The 14,235-nt window shown below is 42.6% G+C and overlaps 1 protein-coding gene across 1 annotated transcript; it reads left to right on the top strand.

Moving 5' to 3' along the window:
- Window positions 1–7,021: 7,021 nt before the first annotated feature.
- On the top strand, window positions 7,022–11,339 carry clic3 (chloride intracellular channel 3). Its single transcript, XM_064972470.1, has 6 exons — window positions 7,022–7,398; window positions 8,756–8,865; window positions 9,114–9,239; window positions 9,577–9,683; window positions 9,789–9,964; window positions 10,332–11,339. The coding sequence occupies exons 1-6, from the start codon at window positions 7,363–7,365 to the stop codon at window positions 10,494–10,496; spliced, it is 720 nt and encodes a 239-aa protein (XP_064828542.1). The 5' UTR covers window positions 7,022–7,362; the 3' UTR covers window positions 10,497–11,339.
- Window positions 11,340–14,235: the final 2,896 nt, after the last annotated feature.

Raw genomic sequence — 14,235 nt, 5'->3', positions numbered from 1 at the left:
AAAACATAACTTATAAGTAAGGGAGAACGTATTCAGATACAGCAGCCCTTTTGGATAAAAGTTTCACATGTAAAAGTTTATAGCCAGCCTTTTTAGAGTCATGTTGTATGATAAAATAGGTTCAGCAAATTATCAGATGAAAAGAGATCAAGCTACCCACTGGGCACGCACTGGTCGAATCAAAGTTTCAATGACGTTATATTGAACAATTGTGGACTAGACGTTGAATTGTTATGTGTTGTTCGGTAAGCGGAAATGTCAGAGAGGGAGGAAACTAACCATCTATCTTAGTCTGATTCCCCAATACAATCATGTATTGTAACAGAACTAAAACCACTTTATGTGTTCCACTTCTCTAAACTCTTCTGAGAAATCAGGAAACCAAGAGGGGCCCAGGCACTTGTGAAGACAGTTGCAACTGAAAAGACTGTCGATGACATGTACTCTCAAAATAATGGGCCCACAATCATTGTTTCAGTGGCACTCAGTGTTCCGGTGTAGTGGTCCAGTAGTCCTCACCCTCTGGTTGTTGTCTGGCTCTCTGGTCTGGTTACTGCTCAGTCACTGCCTGTCACTGATGGCTGTTGTGGGGGAAGTATGGTCCTTCACACAGTCCATTCACCTTAAGCCATGACTTTCCAGCTACATACGAGCAGGTGCCAAGCCATCTCTCCCCAGATACCCCCTCTCTTGCCAGAGGATATGTTTATATTTAACTTGATAACAACTGCACTGTCCACAGCCCTAGACACACTATGTTTCCATTAGCATACACGCTTTGACTCCGGGTTGGTTAACTACTCTTGAACTTGTTTTTATGCACTGTCCTGTCCTCTCTCTATACTTAATGGAACCTTGTTCAGGAATCACTGGTTGAACCAGAGGAGGCTGGTGGGAGGAGCTATAGGAGGACAAGCTCATTGTAATGGCTGTGATGGAATAAATGGAACTGAGTCAAACATGTGCTTTCAATTTGTTTGATGTGTTTGACACCACTCAATTTATTCCATTCCAGTCATTACAATGAGCCCTTCCTCCTATAGCTCCTCCCACCAGCCTCCCCTGTTTTAAACCAACGTCACATCTTCAATAAGTGACTTGGTCGCTGAAGATTTCTAAACTATTCAATTCCTCTACCCAGATGTTTGCTTTTGTTGTAGAACGAGGTGTGTCTATGAAGTCAATCCACAAGTGGCTTTCAACACACTGTTTCTTGGCAGACAGAAGAGAAGAGAGAAAACAAGGCTCTTTTCACACAGAGATTTTATTATTTACAACCAAAAGACACATAGTGGGTTTTCAGATTCACGTGGCATTCTAAAACACCTGTGGCTCATGTCCATCATGAACTACACAGACACTTATAGTCATCTAGCTCTATTCATTTACATTGTTTTCCTCCAATTTCTTGTAAGCTGATCAACTTCCTTTCTGATGAAAGTAATGCAGTTATGAGTACGCACACCAGATTCCACAGTGTGAAGTCTATCGGTGTTATATCAGTGTATATCAGTGTTAAACCCACCACACCCATTCACTCATATCTCTCTCTCTTTCTTTCTCTCTCTTTCTTTCTTTGTCTGCCTCTCTCTCTTTCTTTCTTTGTCTACCTCTCTCTCTCTTTCTTTCTTTGTCTGCCTCTCTCTCTCTTTCTTTCTTTGTCTGCACCTCTCTCTTTCTTTCTTTGTCTACCTCTCTCTCTCTCTCTCTCTTTCTTTCTCTCTTTCTTTCTTTGTCTGCCTCTCTCTTTCTTTCTTTGTCTGCCTCTCTCTCTTTCTTTCTTTGTCTGCCTCTCTCTCTTTCTTTCTTTGTCTGCCTCTCTCTTTCTTTCTTTCTTTGTCTGCCTCTCTCTCTCTTTCTTTCTTTGTCTGCCTCTCTCTCTCTTTCTTTGTCTGCCTCTCTCTCTCTTTCTTTCTTTGTCTGCCTCTCTCTTTCTTTCTTTGTCTGCCTCTCTCTCTCTTTCTTTCTTTGTCTGCCACTCACTCTTTCTTTCTTTCTCTCTCTCTCTTTCTTTCTTTCTTTCTCTCTCTCTCTCTCTCAATTTCAATTCAAGAGGCTTTATTGGCATGGAAAACATTTGTTTACATTGCCAAAGCAAGTGAAATGAATAAACAAAAGTGAACAATAAACAATAAAAAGTGAACAGTAAATATTACACTCACACAAGTTACAAAAGAATAAAGACATTTCAAATGTCATATTATGTCTATATACAGGGTTTTAAAGAGGTGTTAATAGTTAAAGTAAAAAAGGGGGAAAAATAAACATAAATATGGGTTGTATTTACAATTGGTTGGCCCTTTCTTGTGGCAACAGGTCACAAATGTTGCTGATGTGATGGCGCACTGTGGTATTTAAAATCAAATCAAAATGTATTTGTCACATGTGCCAAATACAACAGCTTACAGTGAAATGCTGACTTACAAGCCCTTAACAATGCAGTTTTAAGATTTTAAAAAAGAGAGAGAAAAAATATATATATATAACAAATAATTAAGGAGGAACAATCAAAAAAAGTAGCGAGGCTATATACAGAGGGTTCCGGGAACAGAGGGTCAATGTGCGGGGGCACCGGATAGTCAAGGTAATTGATGTAATAAGTACATGTAGGTAGAGGTAAAGTGACTATGCATAGATAATAAACAGAGAGTAGCAGCAGCATAAAAATGGGGGGTGGGCTGGGGACAATGCAAATAGTCCGGGTAGCCATTTGAATAGCTGTTTAAGGGTCTTATGGCTTGGGGGTAGAAGCTGTTAAGAAGATTTTTTGAACTAGACTTGGCGCTCCGGTACCGCTTACCGTGCAGCAGCGATGGAAAAAATACCCAATTGACATACTTGAGTAAAAGTAGATACCTTAATATAAAAGGACTCAAGTAAAAGTAAAAGTCACCCAGTAAAATACTACTTGAGTAAAAGTCTAAATGTATTCGGTTTTAAATATAGTTAAGTATCAAAAGTAAATGTAATTGCTCAAATATACTGAAGTATCAAAAGTTAAATGAAAAGTATGAATCATTTAAAAGCAAACCAGACGGCACAATTTTACATGTTATTTACGGATAGCCAAGTGCACCCTTCAATACTCAGACATAATTTACAAACGGAGCATTTGTGTTTAGTGAGTCCACCAGACCAGAGAAAGTAGGGATGACCAGGGATGTTCTCTTGATAAGTGTGTGAATTTGACAACTTTTTTTCCTTCTTCTAAACATTTAAAATGTAACAAGTACTTTTGGGTGTCAGGGAAAATGCTTGGAGTAAAAATAACATTATTTACTTTGCGAATGTAGCCAAATAAAAGTAATAGTTGTCAAAATATCTAAATAAAGTACAGATACCCCAAAAAACAACTTAAGTAGTACTGTAAAGTATTTATATTTTAGGGGTGTAGTGAAGGCGGGTCATTTTTTACCCATAGGACAAAGGGAGTATACAGAATGTTAAGACTACACAAGGGTTTACTTAAGTCCTTTCACCACTGCCGTGCGGTAGCAGAAAGAACAGTCGATGTATGGCTGGAGTCCTTGGCAAATTTTTGGGTCTTCCTCTAACACCGCCTGGTATAGAGGTCCTGGATGGCAGGAAGCTTGGCCACTCTGTAGTGACTTGCGGTCAGAGGCCGTGCAGATGCCATACCAGGCGGTGATGCAACCAGTCAGGATGATCTTGACGGTGCAGCTGTAGAACTTTTTGAGGATCTAATGACCCCATGCCAAATCTTTTCAGTTTCCTGAGGCGGAATAGGCATTGTCATGCCCTCTTCATGATTGTCGTGGTGTGTTTGGACCATGATAGTTTGTTGGTGATGTGGACGCGAAGGAACTTGAAGCTCTCAGCCTGCTCCACTACAACCCTGTCGATGAGAATGGGGGCAGGCTTGATCCTCCTTTTTCTGAAGTCCACAATCATCTCTTTTGCCTTGATCACGATGGAGAGGTTGTTATCCTGCCACAGCACTGCCAGGTCTCTGACCTCCTCCTTATAGGCTGTCTCATTGTTATCCGTGATCAGGCCTACCACTGTTGTGTCGTCTGCAAACTTAATGATGGTGTTGGAGTCGTGCTTGGCCATGCAGTCATGGGTGAACAGGGAGTACAGGAGGGGACTAAGCACACATCCCCGAGTGGCACCTGTGTTGATGATCAGCGTGGCAGATGTGTTGCTACCTACCTTTACCACCTGCAGGCAGCCCTTCAGGAAGTCCAGGATCCATTTGCAGAGGGAGGTTTTTAATCCCAGAGTCCTTAGCTTAGTGATGAGCTTTGAGGGCACTATGGTGTTGAACGCTGAGCTGTAGTCAATGAATAGCATTCTCACATAGGTGTTCCTTTTGTCCAGGTGAGAAAGGGCAGTGTGGAGTGCAATAGAAATTGCAACATCTGTGGATCTGTTGGGGCGGTATGCAAATTGAAGTGGGTCTAGGGTTTCTGGGATAATGGTGTTGATGTGAGCCATGACCAGCCTTTCAAAGCACTTCATGGCTACAGACGTGAGTGCTACGGTGCGATAGTCATTTAGGCATGTTACCATGGTGTTCTTGGGCACAGGGACTATGGTGGTCTGCTTGAAACATGTTGGTATTACAGACTCGGTCAGGACAGGCTGAAAATGTCAGTTGGTCAGCGCATGCTCGGAGTACACTTCCTGGTAATACATCTGGCCCTGCGGCCTTGTGAATGTTGATGTGTTTAAAGGTCTTACTCACATTGGCTATGGAGAGCTTGATCACACAGTCATCTGGAACAACTGATGCTCTCATGCACGCTTCAGTGTTGCTTGCCTTGAAGTGAGCATAGAAGTTATTTAGTTCGTCTGGTGTAGGCTCGTGTCACTAGGCAGCTCGCAGCTGTGTTTCCTTTTTTTTTACCTTTATTTTACTAGGCAAGTCAGTTAAGAACAAATTCTTATTGTCAATGACGGCCTAGGAACAGTGGGTTAACTGCCTGTTCAGGGGCAGAACGACAGATTTTGTACCTTGTCAGCTCGGGGAGTTGAACTTGCAACCTTTCGGTTACTAGTCCAATGCTCTAACCACTATGCTACACTGCCGCCCCTTCTGTAGTCTGTAATAGTTTTAAAGCCCTGCCACATCCGACAAGCGTCGGAGCCGCTGTAGTACGATACAATCTTAGTCCTGTATTGACGCTTTGCATGTTTGATGGTGTGTCGGAGGGCATAGCGGGATTTTCTAGCTCAGTGCGGAATTTGCCTGTAATCCGCATGGTCATCGATGCACTTATTGATGAAGCCAGTGACTGATTTGGTGTACTCTTCAATGCCATCGGAAGAATCCAGGAACATATTCCTGTGTGTGTTAGCAAAACAGTCCTGTAGCTTAGCATCTGCGTCCTCTGACCACTTCCTTATTGAGCGAGTCACTGATATTACCTGCTTTAGTTTTGCTTGTAAGCAGGAATCAGGAGGATAGAGTTTTGGTCAGATTTGCCAAATGGAGGGTGAGGGAGTGCTTTGTACCTGTCTCTGTGTGTGTAGTAAAGGTGGTCTAGAGTTTTTTTTTCCTTCTGGTTGCACATCAAACATGCTGGTAGAAATTAGGTAAAAAGGATTTACGTTTCCCTGCATTAAAGTCCACGGCCACTAGGAGCGCCGCCTCTGGATAAGCATTTTCCTGTTTGCTTATTGCCTTATACAGTTCATTGAGTGCCGTCTTACTGCCAGCATAGGGTTTGTGGTAGTGAATAGACAGCTACAAAAAATATAGATGAAAACTCTCCTGGTAAATAGTGTGGTCTACAGCTTATCATGAGATACTCTACCTCAGGCGAGCAAAACCTTGATACTTCCTTAATATTAGATTTCGTACACCAGCTGTTATTTACAAACAGACACAGTCTTGCCGGAGGACCGTCGTTGTTCAGCCACGACTCGGTGAAACATAAGATATTACATTTAATTGAATGTCCCGTTGGTATGATATCCTTGATCGGAGCTCATCCATTTTGTTATCCAATAATTGTACATCGGCTAATAGGACTGAGAGGCTTACTCACTTGCCAACGAATTCTCAGAAGGCATCCCGAACTCCGCCCCCTTTTTCTCCATCTTTTCTTCACGCAAAGGACAGGGATTTGGGCCTGTTCCAGAGAAAGCATCCTTCACATCGAACTCGTTTAAGTAAAAATCTTTGTCTAGTTCGAGGTGAGTAATCGCTGTTCTGATGTCCAGGAGTTATTTTCAGTCATAAGAGATGGTAGCAGCAACATTATGTACAAAACAAGTTTAAAAAATAAGTTACAAACAACATGAAAAAACAAACAAAATAGCACAGTTGGTTTAAGAGCACGTTAAATGGCAGTCATTCCCTCTGGCAACATTCTTCTAATAGATGTGGGATTTTATCAAAGTTGGATTTGTGTTTGAATTCTTTGTGGGTCTGTGTAATCTGAGGGAAATATGTGTCTCTAATAAGGTCATATATTTGGCAGGAAGTTTAGCTTAGTTTCCCCCTCATTTTGTGGGCAGTGTGCACATTGCCTGTCTTCTCTTGAGAGCCAGGCTATGCTCACCGAATCTGTACATAGTCAAATATTTCCATAATTTTGGGTCAGTCACAGTGGTCAGGTATTCTGCCACTGTGTTTTCAAATTCTTTGTGGGTCTGTATAATCTCTCTCTCTCTCTCTCTCTCTCTCTCTCTCTCTCTCTTTCTTTCTCTCTCGCTTTCGCTCTCGCTCTCTCTCTCTCTCTTTCGTTCTCTCTCTCGCTCTCTCTCTCTCTCCCTCTGTCTCTGTCTCTCTCCCCTTAACTCAACTCTCTTTGTCATCTTTGAGAGTTTTCAGATGAATGACGAGTACTTCAGCCGGTCATAAATGACGCTCAAAGAGAGAAAGTGGGCTTAATGTGTCCACCAAAAACACTGCAAAATGTATAGCTCGGTAAGGTACGCAGGAAGGTGGGGGAGAGGGGGTGGGAGAGGAAGAGAGCCACGCTGACATTACATTGTTTGGAGGCCCGTGGGAGAGTGAGAATAGGTGGGGTGATCTCACTTTACTGGTCTGACTGGTAGGTCTGGTGGGGGCGTTTTCTTCAGAGACAGGTGGCGGGTGTGGTGAGAGACACAGAACCAGAGAGGCGACAGAGAGGTACTAAAGAGAGGGAGAGAGGGAGGAATAGAGGATTGGCCCTAACAAACCAGTGTTGTTGATGACCATCTTTTATCATAACAGCAAATCTGACCATCAACACTAAGAGAACCATTTGGATCCTCTGACCTTCGGTGACCTACGGTGATTTAGCCGTGTGTGTATGCATGTGTGTGTGGATTGGGATGACACTGACAGCTCCCGCTTCTCTGAGAACCAACATTAACTAGTTGCTAAGCTCGAAGGAACTGAGAGAGATGGCGGAGGTCCCCAAGATTGAACTTTTCATCAAGGTAAGAGTTAGAATACTAACCTGCCTCCAATGGAGACTGCATTACTGTATTTTGAACTTTGGTATAACAACAGGGGTACATTTTAGTTCCATCATCTTGGAATGGGAGACAGCATACAGCAGGGATTTATACTTTCAGGATATAGATGAACGTTGACCCATTTAGCATGCCCCACCTGAGAAAAATATAAACGGTTTAGTTTGATATCATTGCGAAGCTCAAAAACAGCGTTGTCAAACTATTTTATAATATATTTGTAAACATAAATTATACCTTTTGAAACTTTAACATCAATTTTCATGTTCATTTACAGTACCAGTCAAACGTTTGGACACACCTACTCATTCAAGGGTTTTTCTTCATTTTGCTATTTTCTACATTGTAGAACAATAGTGAAGACATCAAAACTATGAAATAACACATACGGAATAAAGTAGTAACCAAAACAGTGTTAATCAAATCAAAATGTATTTTATATTTGAGATTCTTCAAAGCTGCCACCCTTTTCCTTGATGACAGATTTGCACACTCTTGGCATTCTCTCAACCAGCATCATGAGGTAGTCACCTGGAATGCATTTCAATTAACAGGTAAGCCTTGTTAAAAGTTATTTTGTTGAATTTCTTTCCTTCTTCATGCGTTTAAGCCAATCAGTTGTGTTGTGATAAGGTAGGGGTGGTATACATAATATAGCCCTATTTGTCCATATTATGGCAAGAACAGCTCAAATACTTTGAATAATCTAAAATATGAAATATATTTAGATTTGTTTAACACTATTTTGGTTACTACATGATTCCATGTGTGTTATTTCATAGTTTCGATGTCTTCACTATTATTCTACAATGTAGAAAATAGTAAAGATCAAGAAAAACCCTTGAATGAGTAGGTGTGTCCAAACTTTTGACTGGTACTGTATGTATGGAAGGTTTTGTTCAAATCAAAAGGGTGCAGAAAGTGATTGAAACAATATGGAGTGACCCTGAAGCAATGTAACCTCTTCATAAAAGCTTGTTGTTTACATAAATCCTGTACGGTTACAGAGCATAGGTGTGTTTTTCTTTTTGAAGCCAGGTCAGGTGAACAGAAACTGAAAAAGAGGATTGTCCAGTTTGGAGGCTTTCTGCTTGTCTTTATCCTGCTAAAAATGCCTTCACTTCCTCACAGTCCAATGACTCAATTATCTTGATTCGCGAAGTGTTGTAAAAAGTACTGCATAAATAAAACGGTGACACTTTACATTAGTGTCCTGACTACAGCGGAATTACGCAAGGGGGTATAGTGTACCAATCAATCGTCTTTGACACTGTACTTACAATATGAAAAAGTCCTTCTCGAATACCCCTCCACCCGTCAGGCCAGTGATGATGGGGAGAGCGTGGGGAACTGTCCCTTCTGTCAGCGACTCTTTATGATCCTCTGGCTGAAGGGGGCCAACTTCACCCTCACCACAGTGGACATGAAGAGGTACGTAATGTGGCTATTCACCCTCACACACATACACTCTCCACAACACACCTAAAGCAACCGTTCCCTACATCCAAGCCACGCCTGAATCCAAGTGCTTGTCCAAACATGCATCCTCACAAGTCATGTGCCGCTACTTATGAACTGCTAATGATGACAGAACGACTAGAGGATTGTGTGTAATAGATGAAGTGTGCAGTTGAGTGACTCTCTCCCTCATGTGTTTCATCTGGTCCTCTGGTTGTCAGGGCTCCAGAGGTGCTGAAGGACCTGGCCCCGGGTTCTCAGCCCCCGTTCCTCATCTTCGGGGAGGAGGTGCGCACGGACACCAACAAGATCGAGGAGTTTCTAGAGGAGGCCCTGGCTCCTCCACAGTGAGTGTGTGATGAACATAAACAGGCATAAATGCACGGAAACACGCACACACACACACACGCACACACACACACACACACACACACACGCACACACACACACACACACACACACACACACACACACACACACACACACACACACACACACACACACACACACACACACACACACACACACACACACACACACACACACACACACACACACACACACACACGGCAAATGAATAAATAAATGTTTATTCCAGGTGAATGAACGTCTTTGCGGTCAAATGCATCTTCCACTGGTTTCACTGATCCAGAACGCTGAGAGCTAATGCCAATGCTTTTCCAGGTACCCCAAGCTCTGCTGTCGCTACAAGGAGTCCAATGGTGCTGGAGATGACATCTTCCACAAGTTCTCTGCATACATCAAGAACCCTAACCCTGGCCTCAATGATAGTAAGAGCCCCTCCGTGTTTAGAAATCGCTGAGTCATTGAAACTGTATGTCCTGTCATACAATGAGCCTTGTTCCAGCTTCTCATGGGGCTTTGCTCCTTTTCAGTGCTGGAGAAGAAGTTTCTGAGGAGCCTGATGAAGTTGGATCAGTACCTCCTGACGCCACTTCCACATGAGCTGGACCAGAACCCAGACGCCCGCCAGTACTCACGGCACTATCTGGATGGGAACTCCCTCAGTCTAGCTGACTGCAACCTGCTTCCCAAGCTCAACATAGTCAAGGTTATCAGAGCAAGCATTCCAGGAACTCATAGACCACATCGCCTTTGTCATCTATTGTCCTTTCTGTTCTTCTGTTCCTCTCTGTTGTAACCATCTCAATCTCGATCAGGAAATGAAAATGTTTATTTGCGGTATTTATAGGTGTACTCAGGGGTGTCGCTTTGGTAACATGGCACTGTGGCGATCAAATACGGACAGTATGGGTAGTCTTGAAGATCAAACAATGGTTCAAACAATGGGAATATATACATGGCCTTTTATTGGTCTGTATGAGTACAAGTACCACTGGCACCACTGTGCTAATAGTAAACAGATGAAACGTTGCTCAGTGTGGTTTAGTGTGTGTCCTCCCTCTTGCCCCCCACAGGTGGTGTGTAGGAAGTACCGTGACTTCGAGATCCCTGTGGCTCTGACTGGTCTGACCCGCTACCTCACCAAGGCCAACCAGCAGGACGAGTTTCGATACACCTGTCCCAAGGACTCCGAGATCCTACTGGCCTACCAATCAGTGGCCAAATACCTCAACAAGTAGATCAGCAGAGAAGGAGGGGGAAAGAGGGGTGCAAGGAGGAGAATATAGAGAGGGGTGGGGGTGGGAGGGCAGACAGGGTAAAAGAGGAGCTGAAAAAGATATGTTTAGAAAAGAGAAGAAATATTTTAAAAAAGGGAAAAGAGGGCTATGAAGAGATGAGGACCAGAACTGCCAATGCTGCAGAACGAGGCCTGTCTGCCTTCTTTCAATAACATATTGATGTATAACGCTGTGTGTGCAGGGTGAAAGTCTACTTATACTGTACTATTACAATGTGTATTATATCAACAATATATGCCTTTTCGCCGAAGCTTTTATCCAAAGTGACTTACAGTCTTGCGTGCATCATTTCTTTTTATATGGGTGGTCCCAGGACTCCCTATGGTGTTGCAAGCACCATGCTCTACCAACTGAGCTAGGGAGGACCATGTGCGTACAATACAATTGTGTGCTGCCTGTTTCGTTTTTGTAGATATTTGCATTCTCTGAGTTATGGTCAACAGTTCAAACGTTATGTTTAATAGCCTTTCAATGTATTTTATGCTCACATTCAAAAACCTAGCAATGTGCATACTTTGTCTGGCAATTGTAATGATCTGGATTCTCTACCTGTGAGAGACAAAGAGGACGACACATGCCACATCAACAAAGATACATGTGGTACAGTTGTGTGTGGGTTGATAGGTTTTGCATTTATTGGAATGCTCTACGTTGAAATTACTGTCACATCTCGTAGGCCCAGAGCAATATTAGTCTGAGTAGGCATCATTTTAATTGGTTTATTTAAAAGTGTTTGGATTGCCAGAGGGAAACAGTACAAATCTAATAAAGTTCATGAAACTGCCTCATTTCATGAAAATTATTGATCAAATGGATGCCTTTTAACTGCTGTGGGTGGAATCATAACAAGTGAATGATCATTCTAATTCTATAGGTGCACCATTACATCACAAATACATTGTTTTGTTCTTGTTGTTGATATTGGTTTTGGTTCAAACAGAATACGGTCCATAGATATATCACATATGATACAGTCAGTCAGTTTACTGGCAGAAACACTGAATGTGTCTCTTGTCTTTGATAAGAGAATCAATTCTATCAAGGAAGGAGATTCCAGAGAGAGGAGAAACAGATGGAGAGGGTTAAGAAGGAAAAGCATACATTGCCAAAACCAAACCAGTCAGAGATAAAGACGGAGATGAGGAACGACAGAGAGAGAAACAGAAGAAGGAAAGACAAACGGACAGTGATTGGCTGAGAAGATGGAGGGAGAATGAAAAAGCAATGGAAAGGAAAAGCATCAACGGAGGAAGGTAAGCGAAACGACGAATTGATGAAGACAAAGGAGCCATGGAGAAAGCGAGACAAGACGAGAAACAGATTGAAAGACAGAGCCGGTGCCAAAACATGGGAAGCGCCGTACATTAAGGCAAGACGAGCAAAGGTAGAAAAACATACAGCATGTGAGCAAGAGAAGAAAGAAAGGTGGAAAGAAATAGATGGACAGAGAGAAAGAAGAAAGACCGGCAGAGAATGAAAGAGAGGAGAGTAATGAAAATGGAGAGAAAAGAGGAGATGAGGACCAAAGCGACGGTAGAGGAAGATGACGGTGGAGGCATCATTGAAGAAAAGAACGAGAAAGATAAAAGTGTCCGTAGGAGAATCTTCAACTGGGGAAATACTAAGGTCAAGGAGACCGACGACAAATCAACATTTCAGAGGGAGAAGGAGGAAGGCGGTCATTTATGCAGCATAGGTAGGAAGCTATGCTAGACAACCAATATTTTATCTCGAGCCTAACTGAACATTAGGCTGCCGTCAGTATTTTCTCACTAGTTATCTCTTATCTCTTCTACATTACAGTTTCTATAAGTTTACTTTTCAAATTCTGTTTGGGAAAGCAGCATGAAAATATTCTTGCTAATAAGAGCCACGTTACAATTCCCACCAAGTGGGTTGGCGCAATGTGTTGGGTGTTAGCCTTCACGCCAGTGACTCGGGTTTGCTTCCCTACCCTGCCATTCGCTACACTGGTGTCAGAAGAGAGATGGCGGCCGTGAGGCCATTGGAATGCACATCTGGACGTGTCAGGCAGCTGATGTGTTCGGGGGGGTGCCTTCCTTTTCGGATGGGGCAGTGTAGCAATCCTCACTAATATGAGTCATGTTCCTGTTCCCACCAGGGACACGCTCTTTTCACGCCACGTCGATACAAAGTAATTTTCATAAAAGGTTAAAAAGAGCTAACTCTTTTCCTAAACTTAATTCTCCTAACCTGCTTGCGTAAGTTCTCCTAACCTGTTATGATAAAGTCCTTTCGGTATTGAAGTGTTGTGAAAAGAGTGTTTCCCATTCCCACCAAGTGGCCCTATTGGCACGATACGTAGGCTGTTTCGATACCACGCCAGCGACCTGGGTTCGCATCTCTGTCTGACCAACTCTCTCTTCTCCCCACCAGGCACCTTAGGAGGTGGTCTTGGATCCATGGCCCATTGTCTTGTCAGCACACGGGCCGAGCGTGAGAGAGAGCAGAGGCAGAATCTGTTCAAGGCTGAACTCAGAAGACAGAAATGGGAAGGGTGCTGGTATGAATACCAAGACCAATATACCAATACCAAGAGGAGAAAGGGGAGAAGGAAAGGCTTGGAGAAGAGAAGGATGTGTCTAGTGAAGCAGAGATAGCGAGCTAGCTGAAGATACTGTAGTTACACCAAAGATAGGTTAGAAGAGAAGGATGGCCTCTGAATCACTCCAGAGTCTACACATTTATTTCTCCTGAAGTATATTAATGCAATTATTCAACTTTTGTTAAGTTCATCCTGTCAAACATTCCATTCAAGGTAGTGACAAATAATCGTCCAGTCAGTCTAGCAGTCTAGTGAAGCAGAGTTAGCTAGCTAGCTGAGTATACTGTAGTTACACCAAAGATAGATTAGAAGAGAAGGATGTGTCTAGTGAAGCAGAGATAGCTAGCTAGCTGAGTATACTGTAGTTACACCAAAGATAGGTTAGAAGAGAAGGATGTGTCTAGTGAAGCAGAGATAGCTAGCTAGCTGAAGATACTGTAGTTACAACAAAGATAGGTTACACATTTATGGCAGCCAACAGCAGTGAAAAAAAAGCAGTTACCATCTATCTTAAGCTTAATATAGTCTTGGTTGGTGCGTAAAACCAATAAATAATGAAATCACCAAAAGTTTGAGCAGAAATGTCTCAATGATTGTAAGATGTCCTTGTTGCTCTATTGGAGACCACAAAGAAAGGTTTGCTAGCCTACCACCGATTCATCAGCTGGGTTACGTTAAGGAGTGATAGTGCTGGGTTAGAACAAATACAGTAGCAGAAAAAATATATTGTCACCCTTGCAAATGTCTTAAATAAATCCCTATTTCTTCACAAATAAATTGTTATTGAAAAAAAAAATGTTTGGCCTCCACATCTTGTTATTGGATTTTCAACATTGCAGAAACAATTTTATTCTTGTAAATTTAAGTTTACAATTTTTAATTTAGAAAATAAAGACAAATGGCATGGACACAATTGTTGGCACACCAGAGCCAGTACTTGTTCGCACAGCCTTTGGCCAAGAGAACCGCAGACAAACACGTCTTGTAGCCGTCAATGAGCTCGCTGAAGCTTTCTACTGGCAATTTGGCCCACTCTTCAGCAGCAAACTGTTCGAATTCTTCAAAGTTTGAGGGGTGCTCTCGACCAACTGCTGTTTTCAGATCTCGCCATAG

The sequence above is a fragment of the Oncorhynchus masou genome, chromosome 8 (genome assembly GCF_036934945.1).
Source record: "Oncorhynchus masou masou isolate Uvic2021 chromosome 8, UVic_Omas_1.1, whole genome shotgun sequence".
NCBI lineage: Eukaryota > Metazoa > Chordata > Actinopteri > Salmoniformes > Salmonidae > Oncorhynchus > Oncorhynchus masou.
This window is presented reverse-complemented; position numbering and strand designations above follow the sequence as displayed.